Source organism: Lepus europaeus, chromosome 14 (assembly GCF_033115175.1).
Source record: "Lepus europaeus isolate LE1 chromosome 14, mLepTim1.pri, whole genome shotgun sequence".
In the NCBI taxonomy this organism is placed as follows: domain Eukaryota; kingdom Metazoa; phylum Chordata; class Mammalia; order Lagomorpha; family Leporidae; genus Lepus; species Lepus europaeus.
The window spans coordinates 54254652-54278022 of record NC_084840.1 but is presented as its reverse complement, the minus strand read 5'-3'; the positions used below and the strand labels follow the sequence as shown (position 1 = coordinate 54278022).

The 23371-nt window shown below is 35.1% G+C and overlaps 1 protein-coding gene across 4 annotated transcripts in view; it reads left to right on the top strand.

The window, feature by feature from the left end:
• The window catches only part of LYST (lysosomal trafficking regulator), a 225275-nt gene that overhangs the window by 95197 nt on the left and 106707 nt on the right, over nucleotides 1–23371 (top strand). For all 4 annotated transcript variants that reach the window (XM_062210653.1, XM_062210655.1, XM_062210652.1 and 1 more), the window contains 9 exons: nucleotides 1222–1366; nucleotides 2321–2494; nucleotides 6834–6994; nucleotides 7793–7983; nucleotides 10087–10332; nucleotides 12851–13024; nucleotides 15200–15349; nucleotides 17081–17218; nucleotides 20883–21081. In XM_062210653.1, coding sequence (XP_062066637.1) covers nucleotides 1222–1366; nucleotides 2321–2494; nucleotides 6834–6994; nucleotides 7793–7983; nucleotides 10087–10332; nucleotides 12851–13024; nucleotides 15200–15349; nucleotides 17081–17218; nucleotides 20883–21081 — 1578 coding nt within the window. The remainder of the gene's footprint in view (nucleotides 1–1221; nucleotides 1367–2320; nucleotides 2495–6833; nucleotides 6995–7792; nucleotides 7984–10086; nucleotides 10333–12850; nucleotides 13025–15199; nucleotides 15350–17080; nucleotides 17219–20882; nucleotides 21082–23371) is intronic.

Sequence of the window (23371 nt, the reverse complement as noted above, 5' to 3'; positions counted from 1 at the left end):
TATTGTGTGCATTAGGTTTAGAAATATCTGTTAAGATATTAGGTTAAGAAATATCTACTCTACAGTTTCTAAGTATAAACCAATGTTTGTTGTAGTCTTTTGTTAGTACAAGTTCAAATTTTCTATGAAAACACTTTTCTTTAATGTCACATGAGATAGGAGTTCTTTCTGAGTAGTTATGCACCTAGAATAGGTTCAGTGCACTTTAGACTGCATCATCATCAGTACTATCACATGCCATACTGCTTCTTAGGTAGCAAAATCCAATGGCACTTTTAGGAGTTTTCTATTTGTATCCTTGACAGTAGCTCTCAAAATTACTTTTAACTTTTCTTTTTTAGGATTATTGTCATTGCTAGAGGGAATATTTTAAAAATTGGTGATGGTTTTACCTGTTGAAAAATGGCAACTAATATTCATATAATATAATATCAAGTAATAATCCTCTTCTCTAAAAGTCTGAGCCTTTAGACACATAGGTTGCATTTTTTTATCTTAATATAGCTTTACATAAACCCATATGCATTGTAGAACAGTTAAGTCATCATATATATTCAGGTTTGTCTGGGTTTTAAATGGTGAGAAAGAAAAATCTGGATGAACAAACAGCTAGCCCAAAATCTATAATCACTGATCTTAGCTTGCTTTGAGGAAACAATAATGTAGATAAAGTTTCAGAATCATGTAGCAATTACATTCGATATTCACTCACTAAAGAGTCTAAATATGTACTATATTCAGATAGTACAATTTTTCAGAAAGATTTTTAATATGATAAGCTTTTTAAAAAATCATGCCATTATAATAAATTTAGGATGATTTATAGTAGTATGAGGCAAATGACACCAAGATTAATGAAGTTAAAGTGGCTTAATCCAATTGACAAAAGAAGCTAAAAGAAGCTCGGTATAGATTAGAAGAGTTCATTATAGTGACTTTACAGCAGTCTTGCCATGCTCAAAATTGTCCTCAGTTATTATGTATTTTTAAAAATTAGAAAACTTTAAGACATTCAATTACTATAATTCATCCCCATTCTTTTTTTGAGTTAACATCTAAGCTTTGGAAATATCATTGTTCAGAATAGGCCAGGTTCAGACATTTTGTGTAAAATAGTCTACTACAAATGAACAACCATGCTTTGTATTCTTTCAAATTCACTTTTCCAGTCAATTTTCATTAACTATTTTACTGATCATTTCTGATATCTTTTTCTCATAGACAATGACAGACCAGAAAGTGCAGAATACATACATCCTGGTGAAAGACTTATAGAAGAAGGCTGTATTCATATAATTTCACTGGGATCCAAAGCGTTGATGATCCAAGTGTGGGCTGATCCCCATAATGGCACTTTTATCTTTCGGTATTGATTATCCTGAACCCCTAATGAATAGATCATGTATTTGAATAATTCATGTAAGAGGCATTGATGTGAAATCTTCTAGTGAAAATCATTTTAGCAAAAGAGAAAAATCTTTTAAAAAGAAGATGCTTTCTAATAGTTATTAATATCGTTTTTGTAACAGTATGTTTTTCTACCCTCAAACCTATAGTTAAGCTCTAAAATAGATTATGTTAATTCTGTTAGATTTTAGATCAGCTACTTAATTGAACTCTTATTCTCCAGAAATATTCTCTCAGATTGCAGTGGTCTTAAGATTGCTATTAATAGACGTGTTTTTTCATGTAAATTTTATATATTTAATAGCCACTATCTAGTAAGTTTTTGTCCTCTTTTCCTATCTTTATTAAGTAGTATAGATACAAGTCTTTTATTTGTTCTGAATGATTATGAATATTATGACAGTTTGTATAAAAATCAAAGCTAAAGAAATCAACATGTCATTTGGGAATATATGATTTGTAAACATTATAAATATTATATATATCATATCTTCATTCTTTTGGTAATCCCTCAAAGAAGGTTAGACCTCTAATACATCTGGAATTTGGACATTTAGGTACAATAAGTGTTTATTTTTTTTCTATGAATCAAATATTACAATGTAATTTCTTAAAAGGCCATGAGTATATAAATAATAAATATTGGTTACAAACTAAATTCTGAAAATTATTTCCTAAATTATTAACACCAGCCAATGAGCCTAACCTATTTTCATTCATTAATTTAGGTAATAATAGAATAAAATAAGCAGATTTTGATGTGAAATAAATGTTTTGACTTTTCAAAGTAGTTTATTGTGAAGAACTCATTTTTAATTTCTCAATCTTTAGAATTGTAGTTACTACTCATATGTTAAATACTGAGGTAAGAATTTTCATGTTTTAAACTTATGCCTTTTCTGTTTTTCTGTAGTGTGTGCATAGATTCAAATGATGATATGAAAGCTGTTTTACTAGCTCAGGTTGAATCACAGGAGAATGTTTTTCTCCCAAGCAAATGGCAACACCTAGTACTCACCTATTTACAGCAGCCTCAAGGCAAAAAGAATATTCATGGAAAAATCTCCATATGGGTGTCTGGACAGAGGTAAGAAACATTTTTAGAAAAGACACATTCTAATCTCATTTATATCTTTAAATTTAATTAGTCCATGATAACTCCTGAAATGGATTATAAAAAACTGTACTGAAAATCTACTATATATTAATAAAAATAATTTGTATCAGAATTGGATTTTTTTTAATTTATCACTTTCAAACAAAATAAATCTCCCATAGAAGTAATTATTGAAAGTTAATATTTAGGATTTTAAATTTTAATTACTTATTATTTAAAATAATAAATAAGTTGCAGAAAGAGGGAGAGAGAAATTTTTCATCCACAGGTTTACTCACCAAATGGCCACAGTAGCTCGCAGTAGACCAGGCCAGAAGCTTCATCCAAGTCTCCCATACCGGTTGCAGGGACCCAAGCAATTGGGCTACCCTCCACTGTTTTCCCAGGTGCATTAGCAGAGAGCTGGATCAGAAGTGGAAATTCCAAGACATAAACTGGTTCCCATCTGGGATGCTGACATTGCAGGTGGCAGCTTAACACACTATACCACAATGCCAGCCCCTGATATTTCAGCTTAAGGAAAATACAGAAAACCTGGACATTTAAGCATTATATGTAGTATTATTAGATCAAAGAACAGAATCTATAATTTTGCCTCTCAAGCACATATATTATAAAAATCACAAGGAAATATTTCAAATGGCTAATAAGGCTATTACCTAAATTAGACTTTTTAAAAAATCAGAATTACAAGAGAAAAATATAAGCCACTGTATCAGGAGATAGATTTAAGTAGGAGCCTAGAAATATGCCAAGTGACATAGTCAGGCAGAGTATGTGTGATTTAACATTTTGTAGAATATCTCAATTTAAACTTGAACCCTGAATGAGTTGTATGAGTTGGGAAGTATTTTATTGAATGAGATAATATGAAAGAGGACACAGAACTTCAAACTAGGATAGTGTGGGAGATAATCAAGCTAGCTGGAAGAGCCTAAGTTGAATGAGAAAGAAAAATAAATGAATATGGTGAAGATACCTGACAGGAAATTTTGAATGCTAAGCTGGTAAGTCTAGATTTAATCAAAGGGAACATAATACACTGAGTAATGATTATTGTGTAGCTCTTTGACTAGGTTTTTCATATACATTATCTCCTAGTGCTCTCAAAAATCCCTCAAACTAGATTAGACCGCAGAAGTAGTATATATCTTTAGCGCAAAATAATATGTTTTTTAAAGATTTATTTATTTGAAAGAGCTACAGAGAAGAAGCAGAGGCATAGAGAGAGATCTGCCATTTGCTGTTCACCCCCAAATGGCTGCAATGGCCAAGGCTGGGCCAGGCTGACGCCAGGAGCTTCACACAGGCTCCCACGTGGGTGTGGGGCCTAAGGACTTGAGCCATCTTCACTGCTTTCCCAGGCAAGGAGCTGTATTGGACGCTGAGCAGCCAAGACTCAGACACCCATATGGAATTCCAGTACTGTAGGTGGTAGCCTAACCTGCTATGCTGCAACACTGGCCCTAAGTAATTTATTTTTATTCATTCCTTTGTTCATTCATCTCATTTCTATTGAGGAATTATTGTGTGCTAGGCACTAGTGCAGGAGGCTGCAGGTATTGACTGCTTATAGCTGTCAAGCCTCAATAATAGAGAAGGGTAGCCAGTCCCTAAGATCTTTCATTGGAAAGAACAGGCTTTGAGAGAGTTTTGTTTTATTCAATTAAAAAAAAAAAAATTCATGGAAGCAGGCATTGGCCTACTAGTTAAATTGCTACTTGGATCACCCACATCCCATATAATAGAACCTGGGTTTGTGTTCCAGCTCCACTCCCAATTTCAGCTTCCTGCTAATGTATACCCTAGGAGGTACATGAGCAGATGATGGCTCAAGTAGCTGAGTCCCTGACACCCATGTGTGAGACCTGGATTGAGTTCTAGCCTCCTAGAATTGGCCTGGCCCAACCCTAGCTAATGTGAGCATTTTGGGGAATGAACCAGCCGATGAAAGATCGATCTCTGTCTCTGTGTCTGCCTCTCAAATACATAAAATTATTTTTAAATGCCTGAACATGCAAATTAATGACTAATTTCCATATTCCAAATAAAATGCTATCTGGAAAGTTCAGTCTTTTTTTATAAACTTATCTTTGCATTCCATTTTCCGTGAGATTTTTTTTTTTAAGACTTATTTATTTATTTAAAAGGCAGATTTGCAGAGAAAGAGAGAGAGAGGTTTTCCATCCTCTGGTTCAATCCCCAAATAGCTACAACTACAACTTCTGTGCTGATCCCAAGCCAGGAACTAGAAGTTTCTTCTAGGTCTCCCACGTGGGTGCAGGGCCCAAGGACTTGGTCCATCTTATGCTGCTTTCCCAGGCCATAGCAGAGAGCAGGATCAGAAGAGGAGCAGCCAGGACTAGAACTGGTGCCCATATGGGATGCTGTCACTGCAGGCAGTGGCTTTACCCACAATGCTACAGCACTGGCCCCAAAAGTTCTGTCTTCACACTTACCTAAACCTGAAAGGCAGCTACAGCCAGTCAGTAAATTTGTTTCCAGAAACTTAGATTAGATCAATTGGAGTTGGTGATAGAGCTGTGAGTAGACAGACTCTTTCTTCTCCTGGTCTCTCTCATTTCTGAAGCTGTTATCATGTGCCAGTACTACAGTCAGCATTTTGCGCAGATGACATTATTGAATCCTAAAGCACTCTGCAGTAAGTATGTTATTACCTCTACTTTACATGAGACAACTGAAACCTAGAGATGGATAATTTAACTTACCTGTGCCACAAGTAAAGATTGAAGTGTGAACCTGGAGTGTCACCCTAGACAGAACTCATGCTTTAAAACCCTGTGCTGTACTGCACCTGTAGCCACTTTCTGAATCAGGATAACAAACTGATATAGGGACCCTAAGTGAATTATTGGACATGTTCTGAGTGAGAGGTTAGGTTTTTGTTGTGGACAGTTCTGAAGTTAGTGAGTATGGTCATCCATATATATAGCATTTGTGGATTTGTTGTTGTTTTCCACTCTCCCACTATTTCTGCATTCCTTTGAAGATTTTTTTTTTTGCCATTTGGTATAAATTAATGATTTCATTAGTTACTAGAACAGTGAGCAAATCACTAAAGACAAATATATTATTCTGTTGACAACTTTGGTGCTGTCATTTTTAGTTTCTGAGCTATAGAGTGATTTCTACGAGTAATACAAGAGGAATATAAGTGTCATTAATACATAGTGATACCAAGAAATGACTTACTGATATTTTCTATCCAATGTTATTTCATAAAAAACACACAAATATAGCAGAAATATATGATTAATAGGTACTTAATGTTTGTTGGATTTATTTTGCATTCATCTTGAAATGTTTTTTTTTTTACCTTTAGAAAAATGATTTTAAGTCATAATGCCATTAGATGGCAGTAGTGTTTCGGTCACAACCATTTATTTGATTCAAGAAGATACAAGTCCCAGACTGACTCAGCTCTGTCTTTTATTTAAAAATTTTCCTATTAAAATAGTTAAATGTATATGTTAAATATAAAACAGAGAACCTTAGGGGAAAATTTAAAATAAATATATACAAAGTTGAGTTTCTCATTAAAAGCTAGCAATGTTAGCCTATTCTAAGTCTTCATCTTATGCACAAGCTGTATCTTTATTATTGTTATTATATTAATATGGAGTTTAAGACATTCCTGAAGTAGGACAGAGCTTGGTAATCAGCAGTTTAACTAGATAGGAAGTCTTCCTGGTTTGAGGGTGTCTATCTGTGAGATTCTTTACCTTTTCTGGGACTCTATCCTGGAACTTTTATCAGTGAAGGCAAAAAGGGTTCTAATCAAAAGTTCTGTAATTACTTAGCATTGAAAAAGTAGGAAATGCAAAAAGCATTGCCATTTCTGTGGCCACCAGAGTAAAGCTTTTCTGATTTGTCTTCAAAAACCTAATAGAGAATATGAAACTTTAGGAATGTTTTGCCAAATAAGAGACTTCTTGATAAAATTAGGGAAAGTGGTTGGTTTGTGCCTGTAAATCAGGAAGGCACATATGTGGAAGTCAAATGGAAAATAAAACTTGAAGTAGATGTCTGATCACACATTCCATGGTCCATTGTAGAATCTTCAGGTAACTGCCCTCAGAACTGCCAGTACCTCTGACCAAAAGACCACAGAATCAGCCCTATTCACCCTCCCCATCACCACCCATCTGATACTGAATGAATAAAAGTTGTTAATGAGTTAATAAGTTGTTAATGAGTTTCCCATCATTAAATAAATAAATAAATCCTCTAAGAATTCTTAGTAGTAGTACTCCCTGAAACCAATGATTTAACTTTGTTTTTAATATAGAAAGTCTGATGTTCCTTTGGATTTTGTGCTTCCAAGAAAAACAAGTTTGTCGTCTGATAGCAATAAAACATTTTGCATGATTGGACATTGTTTATCATCCCAAGAAGAGTTTTTGCAATTGGCTGGAAAATGGGACCTGGGAAATTTGCTTCTCTTCAATGGTATGTTTTCCTTTTTGAAGCATTTTCAAAAGACTTTCTTGCAGTTAACAAATAACCTTGGCTAAAATATTGATCTCTGTTCTTTCATCTGTATGAATTAATGATTTCATTAGTTAATAAAATTAAGGTACATTTTAAAGTATCTTAACATTTTTGTAATCTAGATGTGTTTTATAATTGATATGTATGTTAAAAATACATCCCCTTCCCTGCCTCACCCATAAAAAAGAGAAGCTTATATTAAGTCAACATTATTTTACAATCCTGAAAAATGCAATATTATAACTAGTAACCTTAGAATGGTTGTCTCTTTTATTTATATTAGTATATATAGAGAGAGAGACAGAAAATTTTAGGGAAAAATGAAACATGGTTTTTAAAAAAATGTCATTAAACCTGGCACACTTACTAGTATCCAGATAGTATTCATTGAATAGGCAGGAAAGAATAAAAATATCATTTCAAATTTAATATTAAAATGGAATTTACCCACATACAGTTTCCGTTCTTTCAAAAAACAAAGCAAAGCAAACCAAAAGCCCGTTTTGTAGCTAAAGGAACCCATAGAAATTTTATTAATTTTTATCAAGAGCTTCACAATTAAATTTTATATATATTAATCTTCCATTGTAGTTGTCATAGGTAATTTTCTTATTACATTAACTTACAAATTGAAGCTATAAATTTTGTGAGATAGAGTAAACAACTGAAATAATTTGGCAAAAATAAAATGTTTCCTCTTTTAATGAAAAGTTCTGGTTAGAGTGTTTTAAATAACTTTATTTTTTTGCCATTCAGGAGCTAAGATTGGTTCACAAGAGGCATTTTATCTATATGCTTGTGGACCCAACCATACATCTATCATGCCATGTAAATACGGCAAGCCAGTAAATGACTACTCCAGGTACATTAATAAAGAAATTTTGCGGTGTGAAGAAATCAGACAACTTTTCATGACCAAGAAAGATGTGGACATTGGTCTCTTAATTGTAAGTTTCAATTGTATAAGTTTTAACTTTATAGTAACTGTATGTAGTTGTATTTATTGAAATGTAGGTATATTTACTGAAATATACAATTAGTGGTAAATTAGGTCTAAAGTTTTTCATTTTATTCCTTAGCACTTTCTTTTCTTAGAATGTTTCTTTTTGAAAACATCTGAAACACTTTGGTCTCTAGTCAAAATTTGTTTCAGGTTTTAGTTTATTTCATACCTACTGATCATTCAGGAAAAATGTTGATACAGTTATATACAGAAAATATAACTAGCTGGCCTGATGTACACATAAAAAACATTGCTCACTGCATTTCCTTTACATGCTTACAAAATGTTAATTATAAAATGTTAATGTTCATTTATAGATTACATGTAATGAGGTTTTAGAAAACATATTTGTATCAGTAACAACTAGGAATTTTGCTTTCTAACTATTACTAATTCCAGTTAATGTGAGAATCTGTTGCTTTTTATACATTGTTGTAATGTTTTATTCTACAGTTTAGGAACTACTGCTGGGGTTTTTCATTATAGCTCATGTTGAATCATAATCTTAGGAGACCTACAAAAAACTGGTAAATCTGGCCATGAAACTGTATTCCTCCTTCTTGTGTTTCTGTGAAAATACACATCTGTAGCAAAATATGCAGAGTAGATAACTACGGAATTTAAATAAAGCTCTGACATTAGGCATATAACCCTTTTTTCTCAAAAGAATATTTTAAAATGGTGATTGGGGATGGTGGCCAGGGATGTTAAATGTTCTACAGTGCATGAGCACTACTGTATAACAAATTATTATCCCATCCCATTCCAGCATTGAGAAACGATGCTATAAAGAAATGGTTCTCAAACTTGAGTATGTATCCCAGTCACCCCAAGGGCTTGTTAAAACCCAAATTGCTGGGCATGAGCAATTCAGGCCTCAAATATGGCCCAGGAACTTACACTTTTACTAAGTTCTTAGGTGGTGATGTTTGGGGACCACACTTTTGAAAATTTCTGCATTAGTGAAAATGAGGAGCTTACACAAGTGTTTGTTTAACTCTCATTTTAAGCATTGTCTCCTTTATACTTTTATTTTTCCTGAAAATAACATAGGTCACATAAGTCATAAAATTCAGCAGAAATTATCACAAATGAAAATTCTAAGGTTTTTATAGGAAAACTTTTTTGAAAGCAAGTTCATTAAGCCTGACTAGTAGTTTGGGGTTGTGAGGTCATGAAAAAGTGGTCAGGCAGAGGTGGTGCTCACCTGTCAAGGTATGATGTCAGCTTTTTACTGAATGTTACTCAGTCTGAGACTTTATTTTTCCAACACTATCACATGCAGCAAACTGTGTAGTTGGTCTAGTTGCTATACAGACATATCTCTGACAAAACTGTTTTTCAGTTGCTGCAGGTTGCAAATGATCATAACCACAATGACTTCTGTGAAAGACACTGAATGTGTCTTATTTCTGTGAGCCTGGGCTTGGCAGCTGCTGCTACAAGAGTACTTCAAAATACATCCTACTTTTAAAATTTACTTTAATATTTAAAGTAGCTTAGGGAAGTTTGGCAGGGAGCTAGAAAATGATTGAAACTACCCTCTGCATGAGAGAAATATACAAACTTCTATTTACTTTTAGTTAACTTTGATAAGAGTCTGGGATTTTATTCTAGTAGGAAGACCTAGTTTAGAGTCATTTTCAAATGAGAAGCCAGGCAGTGAGCAAATCCAAAACCAAAAATTTTAGGTAACTTGACCTACAGTTCTCAATATTGTAAATCCTTAGAACAATGCCTGGTGTGTAATGAGTATGGTATAAGACTTAGCAGTTATTAGTTGTAATTATGTCTAATTTCATACATATTCTAAACTGATCCAAGCTGGAATCCTTCTGTATCTTGATATAGTTTGTGTTAGTGATCACAGCTCAATAAAACTGATCATTTCCTTTGTAGGGAACAGCCTTGTTTTTCCTGTTTGTTTAGCAATTGTCTTTTTAAAACAAAGAAAAAGATTAGTTGTGTGCGTTTTTCCTTTGAAATGTTTATTTTCTAATTAATAATATGCCTTTTAAATTTTGTTTCAAAATAATTTATGTTTCAGGAAAGTCTTTCAGTTGTTTATACAACTTACTGTCCTGCTCAGTATACCATCTATGAGCCAGTGATTAGACTTAAAGGTCAAATGAAAACCCAACTCTCTCAAAGACCCTTCAGCTCAAAAGAAGTTCAAAGCATCTTATTAGAACCTCATTTTCTAAAGAATCTCCAGCCTACTGAATGTAAAACTATTCAAGGCATTCTGCATGAGATTGGTGGAACTGGTATATTTGTTTTTCTCTTTGCTAGGGTAAGAATCGCTATATTTTTTTTTTTAAAGAAAAATGATTTAATTCACTGATAAAGAGTGTTTTGGATTACAAAAACTAAAGCTATGCTGAAACTGTTAAACTTTTAAGATTAAAAAAGTAACATTAAGGATGTCATCTAGTTTTTTGTCATAAGATTTCTTCTAATTTAAGAATATTTTAGGAGTTTTCTAATATCCAGAAATATAACTGAAACAATTAACTGTTAAATGTATGAGATTTAAAGTTGTAAGTGCTGTAGTAGTGACACAAAATAAATGTTTTTATAAAATAAAGTTTTTGAAACTTATTCCTTAAAACTTTCCAATGTAGGGAGAAAAAAAGACAAGGTAGATTCTAAAAATGTAATTTATTTGGGTTTGAAGTATTTTGAAAGAAGAGAAATACAGAAAGTTTGACTCAAGCTGTAAATACCATTTTAAAACAAGTCATTTAATTATCTTTTCTGTTTAGTTATTTGAAGGCAGGAACAGTATCTTCCCTGACACAGAGTTGGCAGTCAGTAGCTCTATTGACTATTTCATGCATTGCTGAAATCTGTAACAGGAGACACAAATAGTCTCACTTTGCTGTGAACCATTTCTGTTTCCTCAGAGTCCGTATCTCTGTTTTCATTAAAGCAGCTTTCATCTTGCGTTATCTTCATAATGTCATCTGCATTTTATCCCTAAGTATAATAACTACAATATTATGCAATTTTCACGTTGTCTCCCTAACTGGCTTTCTTTCTTTCAATGGATCCACCTTTGATTAATTTTGCAATAAGAGGCATAATTGGTATTTGTTACTGTTAGCATTTGACCCATATACTCTGTAAACTGTCTTTTCTTCTCCTTTAATATACTTTTTTTTGCATTTAGTATCTTGTTAAATAGATTTTCCCCTAGTGTTTTCTTTTTTTGAAGATTTTATTTATTCGAAAGGCGGAGTTACAGAGAGAGAGGGAGCAACAGAGAGAGAGAGAGATCTGCCATCCACTGGTTCACTCCTCAAATGGCTGCAAGGGCCAGGGCTGGGCCAGGCAGAAGCCAGGAACCAGGAGTTTCTTCTGGGACTCCTACATGGGTAACAGGGGCTCAGGTACTTGGACCATCTTTTTATTATTAATAATATTATTTTATTTATTTGAAAGACAAGAGTCACAGAGAGAGGTAGGATAGAGAGAGAGGTCTTCCATTTGCTAGCTCACTTCCCAAACGGCCAGAGCTGAGCCGATCAGGAGCCAGGAGCTTCCTCTGGGTCCTGGAAGTGGAGCAGCAGGAACACGAACCAGCTTAACCCACTGCACCATAATTCCAGCCCCTACCCTAGTGTTTTAAAATTAAAAGTTCCTTGTTTAATTTCTCATCAATATTTTTTGAATTTTGTAAAACCTTTGTATGATTTCAAAACGTGTAGCCTCATTTTTTCCTCTGACATCAAAATATTGAATATAATTTTGTTGATTACTGTTACACAGTGATGAAATCTTAGAGAAAAGGATTATATCTTGTCTTACCTACATTTAAGATCTTGATAATAAGACTATTAAAGTATGTTTTTACCTTTAAAACTTAGAAATTTGTTCAGTATCCTTTCTCCTCATCTACAAAAAAAAAATCATTTTCCTTAAAAAACCTTACATGTATATAGCTTCTCTTTTAAACTTAATCTCCATGGTCCAGCCAGAGAAGCAACCTGCAGCATCCAGTTGCACCATCAATTTTCATTTTAGGCCTTTACCCCTGTTTTGCCTCTGCTTCATCCCTAGTCTTCATCCTTGGTTTCCAGGATTTGTCTCTTCTTCTGTTACTTGTCCCTAATTCTAGCAGAAAAGGGTCAGAACTGGTTTATGTGGTCTTCAGGCATTCTTATTGTCCCATTCTTTTTTGCCTTTTGTCCTGTTAATAGGTGTGTGTTTCTTCTAGTAGCTGTCAGAAAATATTGATTCATCTGAAGTATAAGGCACAGGATGTGGTTTTTGCTTGTGTGTCCTATATCTTCAACTTTTCAGTAGGCCTTACAAGGCAGGCACAAGGGTACTTCAAAAAGTTTATGGAAAATGGAATTAAAAGATAAGTTTTGGTGCAAAAAATTTTGAAATTCATGCATTAGCTTTTCATAATAAGCATTTTTCACAAACTTTTTGAAGATGCCTTGGAAGATGCCTTGTAACTTCTTGCCTCCCATAGCATATAATGCAGAGCCTACTTGTTGATTGACTGATTTATTGAAAACTTGAAGCATTTTTCTTATGTTTCAGGTCACTAATTATAAAATGCCACTGACCTCTAAGGTTGTTAACGTTATTTTAGCTTGTTCATAGAAGTATATTTGAGAGACTAGAAAACATGGGATTTATGCCTTTCTCTCAGTTTTGTTTCTCTACATTTGTAGTTATAGTATAAACATTTAAAAATATACTGTCATAGAAACTGATGGATTGATATTGATATCAGACAATATGTTAAATTTTTATTCTCAACAAATTAAGAGAAAAATGCATCTACTTTTTTTTAGGTCGTTGAACTCAGTAGCTGTGAAGAAACTCAAGCGCTAGCACTGCGAGTTCTACTCTCATTAATTAAATCCAACCAACAGAGAGTACATGAATTAGAAAATTGTAATGGGCTTTCCATGATTCATCAGGTGTTGATCAAACAAAAATGCGTAGTTGGCTTTCACATTTTGAAGGTATGACCTCATCAAGTTTATTCTTATAATTTCATGTGTGCTGTTACTCATCTCTTCATCAAAGTCTTCCAAGAATAATTTTATGTTTAAGTTATTCTTTCTTTCTTTCTTTCTTTCTTTCTTTCTTTCTTTCTTTCTTTCTTTATTTATTTTTTTGACAGGCAGAGTTAGACAGTGAGAGAGAGACAGAGAGAAAGGTCTTCCTTTCCATTGGTTCACTCCCCAAATGGCCACTACAGCCAGCGCACTGCGGCCATTGTGCTGTGCCAATCTGAAGCCAGGAGCCAGGTGCTTCCTCCTGGTCTCCCGTGAGGTGCAGGGGCCCAAGCCCTTGGGCCATCCTCCACTGCCTTCCCGGGTCACAGCAGAGAGCTGGACTAGAAGAGGAGCAACCAGGACAGAATCCGGCGCCCCAACCAGAACTAGAACCCAGGGTGCCAGCACCGCAGGCGGAGGATTAGCCTAGTGAGCTGCAGCACTGGCCTCAGTTATTCTTTAAGAAAATGGGGGGTGGGGTGGGGACAGGTGTGCATCGTGGTGTAGTGGGTTAAGCCGCTGCCTGCAACTCCAGTGTCCCTTATAGGTGCTAGTTTGAGTTCTGGCTGTTCGATTTGTGATCCAGTTCTCTGATGATGCACCTGAGAAAGCAGTGGAAGGTAGACCAACTCCTTGGGCCTCGGCATCCACATGGAAGACCTGGATGAAAATCCTGGCTCCTGTTGTGGCCATTTGGGAAGTGAACCAGTGAATGAAAGATCTCTCTCTCTCTCTTTCTCTCTCTCTGAATCTCCTTCCCTCTCTATAACTCAGACTTTCAAATAAAATAAATAAATCTTTAAAAATATAAGAAAGAAAATAGAGGGAACGCCTTAGAATGTATTTATTCAAACATAGGCGCTTTTTAAGTTGTTTTTATCATTTAAATAATTATACTTTTCTTCTCATTAAAGCACGTTAGAAAAGTATGAAAGAAAAAGAAACTCACAGTATTTTAGATGTAAATGGCCCATAGTTGTCTCTCAGGCCAGCCCCTCATTCTGTAGCTTGATAAAGTTATTTGCTTTAGTTCCTACAGTTCTGGAAGAGAACCCAGTTCCCCAGAACTAGACACATAATATTTCATTAGGCAATGCTACTAGAGGGTTAGGAATTATTATTATTATGGAAATATAGAGAGACAGACACAGATAGACAGCTCCTGTCTGCTGGTTCATTCCCCAGATGCCTATAACAACCAGAGTGGGAGCCACACCAAAGCTGGGAACTGGCAACTCAATCTGGGTCTCCCACATGAGTAGCAGAAACCCACTTGAGCCATCTTGACCTGCTTCCAAAATTAGTTTTTTGTTTGTTTCATTTGTTTGTTTTTAAAGATTTATTTATTTATTTGAAAGGCAGAGTTACAGGGAGAGAGATCTTTTGTCTGCTGATTTACTCTGCAAATGGCTATGTCCACTGATTTACTCCCCAAATGGCTATGACAGTCAGGGCTGAGCCAGGCTGAAGCCAGGAGCCAACAGCTTCATCCGGGTTTCCCATGTGGGTGCAGGAGCCTAAGCGCTTGGGCCATCTTTGGCTGCTTTCCCAGGTACACTAGGAGGGAGCTGGATTGGAAGTAGAGCAGCTGGGACTCAAACCAGCACCTAAGTGGGATACCAGCATGCAGTGGCTTAACTCACTGCTTCACAATGCTGGTTCCTAGAGTTTTTAAAGTCACAGATATCTAGGTTAGTTATCCCATTGTCACCATTTATTTAAACAAGTATCTAACTAAAATCATTTGGTTATGTTGTAATTTTTTTTTCTGCAGGTACTGCTAGTAAGGAAAAAGTTGATTTCTATACCCCCATCTTCTTATCGTATCAAAATCTATATATTTGCAGCAGGAATTCTTAAATCCTGATGATTAATTCCATTTAAAAATAAAAAACAGTGTGTTTTGTTTTAATCCGTGTTTGAAACTGAGTAATCATAAATATTCAAAAGTTCTAGATTTCCTATTTATTTGAATTGTTTTACAAAACAAATTAAAGATACTTTGTGAAATGTTGAATTATTAACTGGTTTTCTCTTGAATTTAATATTACAGCTGTGAATATTTAAAACCTTACTTCTGTTGAATTTTTTGATTAATTAGTTATTAATGCATCTTATACTAATACTGATTTTCAATAGACCCTTCTTGAAGGTTGCTGTGGTGAAGAAATCATTCGTATCAATGAAAATGGAGAGTTTAGGTTGGATGTAGAGTCTAATGCTATAATCCAAGATATTAAGCTGTTAGAAGAGTTATTGCTTGACTGGAAGATATGGAATAAAGCAGAGGTATGTAATGTGCACTTTATTCTATTTTTTAAATTGTGGCAAATGCACATAACATCAGATTTACTGTCTTAATTTAAATGTACATTTCATTATTAAATACATTTATAATTTTATACAACTGTCAACACCATCCTTTTTCATAACATTTTTCATCTTATCAAATCAAAATTCTTTAGCCATTAAACAATGACTCTCCTCCTCTCCCAGCTGTTGTCAGCCGCCATTCTACTTTTTGACACTAGTTTTTGGAATCATCCATTATTCATCTTTTTTGTGATTAGCTGGTTTTACTTAGCATAAAGTCCTCAAGATTTATCTATGCTGTAGGATGTATCAATATCTCATTCCTTTTTAAGGCTGAATAATATTTTATTGTATGGATAGACCACATTTTACTTACTTATTCATCTTTTGGGGAACACTTGGATCACTTCCACATTTTAGGTGTTACAAATAGAGGCATATACTTCTAAATGATTATTTAACCATTACTCTGAAGAAATAAATTTACCACTTGAATGTAATGTCAATTAGCAATGGTAATCTGTAAGTTATTGTCTTTTGCAACATCTATCTTAGATCTAGGCACAAATCTCAACATCTTGAATGGATGAACTGGGCTTCACAAGGACCCAGCCAGGGAATGAGTATAGAATTGTGTCCTTTCTGCCCCAGTTTTAAAGTCTTAATGGGATAGGCTTCTTAGTTCTAGTGTAGAATGTTCCCCCTACGTGTGGCAGGGATCTAGTAAGTGTTGGTGAGTTTTGTAAGATTAGATTGTATGGAATTAATTACAGTATAACAGCATTATCATCAAACATAATTATCTGAAAAAAATTCACAGAATATGCCGTTAGAATTTTTATTAAATTGATTATTTGCAGGCCTGGTGTCTGTGATGTATCAGGTTAAACCTCTGCCTGTGATGCCAGCATCCCATATGGGTGCCTGTTCAAGTCCCAGCTGCTTCACTTCCTATCCAGCTCCCTGCTAAATGCCTGGACCAACAGCTTAAGATGGTCCCAGTGCTTAGACCCTTGCAACCTCCAGGAAGACCCAGATGGAGTTCCAGGCTGCTGACCCAGCACCAACTGTTGCAGCCATTTGGAAAGTGATCAGTGGAAGGAAGATCTCTGTCTCCCATTCCCTCTCTCTCTCTCACTGTGGCTCTCCCTCTTTCTGTGTGTGACTCTGCATTTCAAATAAATAAAATAAATCTTTTAAAAACTTAAGTAAAATTGATTCTTTTCTTTTTTTTTAAAGACTTATTTTTTATTTACTTGAAAGGCAGAGTTACAGAGAGAGGAGGAAAGAGAGAGAGAGAGAGACAGGGAGAGACAGAGAGGGAGAGAGAGAGAGAGAATCTTCCATCTGCTGGTTCAATCCCCAAATGACCTGGGAGTCAAACGCAAGCACTCCAATATCAGATGCTGATACTAGGCCAATGCCCACCCCCGCCTGGCTAATTTACCTTTTGAAAATAGTTATGTAAATATATCACTGAACGCCTCAAAGAAATATAATAAAAGTATCTAATACAATATCACATTCATCATATGTTTTTAGAAATGATCTGTTGACAACAGAAAATAGGGAATACATTTTAAGTTTTGCTTTTTTCAGATAAATTTAACCTTTGACACTGAATGTATACATATATATAATGTTTAATTGTTTTAAACAATTTTATAATGTAGCTATGTGTTAATATGTATATGTTTATTTTCTCAGCAAGGTGTTTGGGAAACTCTGCTAGCAGCTCTAGAAGTCCTTATCAGAGCAGAACATCACCTACAGAGGTTTAATATTAAGCAGTTATTGAAAGCTCAAGTGGTTCACCGCTTTCTACTGACTTGTCAGGTTTTACAGGTATTTTTCATGAAACTTTACTTTTGGAGATATTTGCTGTAGTTTCTCTTTAATAACTCAGTACTGTAGGCATCAAATTTTCATGGAACTTTCAGGGGGATTTTTTTCTCTTTTCCATCTTCCTTACTTCCCAGGCTTTCCTTCAACAAATAGGAAGTTTTCAACTCTTGCATCTCACAGTTTGATCTTCACACTGTTGTCATTCCTTTCTCAATAACAAGAGAATTGCAACTACTGTGCTGGAGATATTTCTTCATGTAGGGGTATAACAATTTTATAGTCTGTTAAACATCAACAATAGTTGATGAGTTTTTACTGGTTTCATATTATTTAAATTGCAACTGCTGAAGTTCTATTTTATATGCTGTAATTATCATTTTGAAAAATATATCCAAAATATTATGTTAAAAAGTGGCACTAATTTCACCACTCACATTGTAGTGTCTGAGCTATAGCCTGGCCTCTAGTTAAATATTTTTCTCTGCTTATATTCACTTGGTGGTTGTATTGGACTATTTTCCGAATTTTTTTTAAATGTTGAGGCATCTATTAGAATTTTATCATGTTAGGTAAGTACAGTTGTTCCATTAACATAAATAATATTTTATGTTTTGAGCACCTTTGCGTTTGTGGCATGAGGGACTTCTCATTGTAGTTGGGCTAAAATCCAGTATCTGTGACTACATCCCTATGAAGGCTCATAGGACCTGGCTGCTACTCAAGCCCCATCTGATGCTACTCAGTGCCCTGGCTTTCTTTCCTTTTGTTAAACAAGGGGGCTTTTTCCTATCTCAGGATACATGATGTTGTTTTTTTCTTAAATTTTTTTATCACATTCTTTTCATCTAACACTTGACTTTTCTTCATGCCTCACACAAACTTCCTCAGAGAAGCCTTCCCTGCCTTTTCCATCTAAATCAACCTCTTCCCCTTTATACATTTACTCTAATTCTCTTTACATACAATTTGTTAGTTTTGTGTTGTTTATGAGATTATATTTTCTTTTTATTAATCTCCTGAGGGCAAAGATATGTTTTTTTTGTTTATCACACTGTAACTGTAGTACCTGGTACTCATAAGCACTAAATACTATTTCTTTAGTGGATGAATTCTTAAAAAACAAAAACATTTTATTGCCCTTCTTGATCTCTGTGGAAAATTAGATTATTGTCTTCAGAAATTCATTATGGTGATTTCTCAGGTCCCTGGCTTACTGAATGTTTTTGCATCATATACTTACCAGTTTTCTTGTATATCCATTTTGAAATTTATTGACCAGTTTGCAGTGAGTCCATGTGACAGTATGATATTAATTTTCTTCATGTCAGACACGTAGCATTTACTAATTTAGAGATTTCAATATATATTTTCACTTCCATTTTATTTACCAAAATGCCAGAAAAATCCATGTCCCAATTATTTTCCTGACATGCATATTTTTCTTAGCACTTCATTCAAAGAGCCTATTTACCAAATTAACACCTTTTTTCAAGCTTAGTTTTATGTTAGATGCTATAGGATTATTTTATTTCTAAGGTTTTATTTATTTGAGAGGTAGAGTTACAGACAGAGAAGGAGAGACAGAAAGAAAAGTCTTCCATCCACTTTTTTACTTCCCAAATGGCTGCATTGGCCAAAGCTAGGCTGATCTGAAGCAAAGAGCCAGTAACTTCTTCCAGGTCTTGCACGCGAGTACAGGGGCCCAAGCACTTGGGCCATCTTCTACTGCTTTCCCAGACTGTAGCAGAGAGCTATATCAGAAGAGGAGCAGCCAGGAACAAACTGGTGCCCATATGAGATGCCCGCACTGTGGGCAGAGGCTTAGCTTACTGCTTCACAATACTGGCCCCTGTAGCAAGTATTTTTAAAAATGAATTTAGTCTTTACCTTAAATGTATCTGAGTGTCTTTGGCATTTCAGGAAGAATAAATTGGTAGTGTATTGGATATGAGGCTGTTTTATTAGCTGTGAGCACAGTGAACCAAAATAGTGATAAAAATAAGAATGTAAAAGTAGGGATCAAAAAGAAATTATAAAGACAATCAGTAGAGCTTGATTCTGCATAAATGAGAGTTTCAGGAAGAGTCAAATATAATATAAAATTTTAATCTGGGAGAGTAGAAGAAATAATAACATCATAAAAAACAACAACATGCAAATTTTGTAGTTTTACATTCTATGTTTGAGATTATAGCAGATGGTTCAGTACTTTTTAGTATTCTGATTCAGCAATATGTAGAGAAGGCAAATATAAGGAAATTTCTCTTCTATACCCTTGTTCTACAAGCCAGTTGCTACCACTGGGGAAGTGGAATTGGAAGATAGAAACAATTTATTTCTACTTCATCTTTATTTTTAGAATTACTCAGAATTCTGCCAGTCATCATTATTACAGGCAATAGATGGTACAGTAGAAGAAGCTCATAGAACTGAGTTTGAGCTACAGTTGTATACTCATATATTTTCTGTGTGCTTTCTGTTAGTTAAATAACCACTTGGAGTCTTAATATTCTAGAAATGAGAAATTAAATGATGTTGTGAGAAAAGTCTTTGTAAACTGGGGCACGTTATATTTATTTAACTAGTTTTATCTTTCATAAACTTTCCTTCCATTATCCCGTAGTAATAGTAGTAGTAGTAGTAGTAGTAGTAGTAGTAGTAGTGAAAGAAAAGCAGTAATAAAAGTGATGATGGTACTAATAATAACTAATTATATTTATATGGTACTTAATATGTGTGAGATGCTATTGTAAGAGTTTATGGCATTTAATCCTAATAATAATCCTATGAAATAACAATAGTATTATATACCTGTTATAGACCAGAAAGTAAGGTATGGAGATAAGTAGCACACCTAAGATCACACAGCAAGTGAATGGAGGAGCGAGAATGTAAACCAGAGTTGAATGGCTTCTGAATCCATGCTTATGAGTATTGAAATATAACTTTGCCATAATTCCTTAAGATAAATGGGTTAGAATTAAATTTCCATCAGTTTTTTTTTAAATAACATTTCCTTTATTTTTACTAGTTTGAATTTACTGTTTGAATTGTTTGGGGATACAGGGTTGATTAATCTCTATGACCAGTTAACTAAGAAACTGTTTCCTTAGCAGCAAATCCAAGATTCCACACCTTCTTGGAAAATGGCAAAGAAGTAGTTTACTAGTAGTTTGATAGAAAAATTCTTTAACCAAAACAAGTTTACACGTTGATACTTATGGCTTAACTAGTATAAATTTGTCCAAGTTAAAACTGAATTATGGACCGAAACAGGTATATATAATGTAACAGCAGAGTTCCCTCCAAACATTGGGTCCTAGCTTCCCTTCTAAGACCTCTGAACTGCACGAGTCCAATTACTGAAGTAGTTCAAATGTTAACCTGTAGATGAAAAGTCAGAATATACAATGCATGTCACACACAAACACTGGTTTTAAAGTCCTTTTTCCATATCATATAGTGTCAAAATGTAAGTATCCTTCCCTAATGAAATTTTAATGACAAAATTGCATGAATTGAGCAACACGATTTAATGGTAAATATGGTCAGACTACAGTAATAACCAACAGAATTCTGCTCTAAAAAGAGTATTTTGTGTTAGGAAAAAAAAAAAAAGTGAGTTGACAGTTCTCTTTAGGTTTGATTTTTTTTTTTTTTCCAGGAACATAAAGAGGGGCAGCTTACATCCATGCCCCGAGAGGTTTGTAAATCATTTGTGAAAATTATAGCAGAAGTCCTTGGATCTCCTCCAGATCTGGAATTGTTGACAATTATCTTCAATTTCCTTTTAGCAGTTCACCCTCCTACTAATACTTACGTTTGTCACAACCCCACAAACTTCTACTTTTCTTTGCACATAGGTAAGTATAATCATTTTTGTTAGATCTTGGTTATTACCACTTTCATTTTCTTCTTTTTGCTTGATACACATTTGTTTGATAACCTTTGAATGACTTCTCTGTCTTAGAAGCTACCCTAATTACCTACTAGGGCTGGGAAAGGGTGGCAGATTTACAGAATGAACCAGATATGATCCCTGCCTTCAAGGAATATAAATGCCAAGAGGAGAGAAGAGATTTACATTCAACTAATTACAATTTTTAAAAGTTATTTAGTAAGAAGAATTTCATCAGACCATTCTGGGGAGAACATATTGAATAGACTACATGATATCTGATATAGGCATTAAAGAGTTTAAGTAGAATTTGATAGGTAGATTGGAGAGTTAACATTGCAGATGAAGAGTGGGAAAAATAAAAAGAGAAAATAATACATAATGAATTTACCTAAGTATTGAAGATTTACAAAGGAGTAGTAAGAAATACGAGGCAGTATTGCAGTACATTGGGTTAAGCCACCGCCTGTTAGGCCGGAATCCCATATCTGAGTGCCCGTTGAATTCTCTGCTCTGCTTCTGATCCAGCTCCCTGGTAATGCACCTGAGAAATTAGCAGATGATGGCCCAAGTACCTCAGCCCCTGCCACCCATGTGGGAGACCCAGATAGAGTTTTAGGCTCCTGGCTTCGTCCTGACCCAGTCCTGGCCATTGCAGCCATTTGAGAGAGTGAATCAGGCCATCTCTCTCTGTGTCTCTTCCTCTTCTTCTTTCTCTGCCTGTCAAAAAAAAAAAATTAATCTTAAAAAAAAAAATGCCAAGATTTTATTAGATGAGTCCTTGAATGTAAGGCCAAAGAATTTGAACTTATATTTTAGTTAGAATTCATTAAAGGAGGTTTTTTTTTTTAATTTATTTGCATCAAAGGGATATAAATAAATTATTGCAGTAGGATTCAGAAATGAGAAACTAGGAACAGCAGGCCAATTATAGTAATCTATGAAAGACAAAATAATAGAATCTGGGCATGGTAGAAATGAAATTAGAAAGGAGGAAAAATGGGGGCCAGCGCCGTGGCTCACTTGGTTAATCCTCCACCTGTGGTGCTGGCATCCCATATGGGCGCTGGGTTCTAGTCCTGGTTGCTCCTCTTCCAGTCCAGCTCTCTGCTGTGGTCTGGGAGGGCAGTGGAGCATGGCCCAAGTGCTTGGGCACCTGCACCTGCATGGGAGAGCAAGAGGAAGCACCTGGCTCCTGGCTTCGAATCGGCGCAGCGCGTCAGCTGTAGCAGCCATTTGGGGGGTGAACCAAGGGAAGGAAGACCTTTATCTCTGTCTTTCTTTCTCATTGTCTAACTCTTCCTGTCCAAAAAAAAAAAAAAAAAAAAAAAAAAAAAAGGAAAGAAAGAAAGAAAGGAGGAAAAACGGAGCAATGGAAAGATTAGAATGGAATGACTCTGGAAATGTTAGAGAAACATGATAATGTTGCCTGCGAGCTGTTCTGTAGTCATTCATAGTTAATTGGAAAGGAAAGGTACAACATATGGGAGCTTTTAAGGAATTCCTCCACACAGAAGTGAATTGCAGCTCTCAATAGGTGAGACTGGGCAAGAGGTAGTGGGGTGGGAGGTGACAGTGGGAGGAGGAGAGATGTTTAGAAAGAAGAGGAATCTAAGGATAGAAATGTAATAATACTACTATTTAGAGGGTATCCAAGAAAGAGGAATCAGTATAAAAGAAAGAATAGGGACCAGCATTGTGGGTCAGTGGATTAAGCTGCTGGCTGTGACACTGGCATCCTACACGAGCACAGGTTTAAGTCCTCTGACTACTCCCCTTCCAATACAACTCCCTGCTAATTTGCCTGAGAAAGCAGCAGCAGATGGTACAGTGCTTGGGCCTCTGCCATTTATAGAACTCTACTGGAGACCCAGTTGGAGTTCCTGGCTCCTGGCATTTTGAGACCATTTGGGGAATGAACCAGCAGCTGCAAGGTCTTTCTTTCTCTGTCTTTCCCTCTCTCTGTATAACTCTGCCTTTCAAATGAACAAATAAACCTTTAAAAAATATGAGAGTTTTTAAAAAACTACAAAAATGTAGTATGGTAAGAAAGACAGCAAAAGTGAACATATGAGAAAGCTAAACAGTAAATTTAGAGTAGAAAATTGGTTATACAACAGCTATTTTAAGAAATGAAATAAGTGAATAAAATGAGCAACAGCAGAAGCCCAAGTGAAATCAGATAGCATTGCTTTCCCCCCCCCCCCCCCCCCACAGGAGCCAGGAGACTTTATTTTACTTGCAAATGTTTGAGA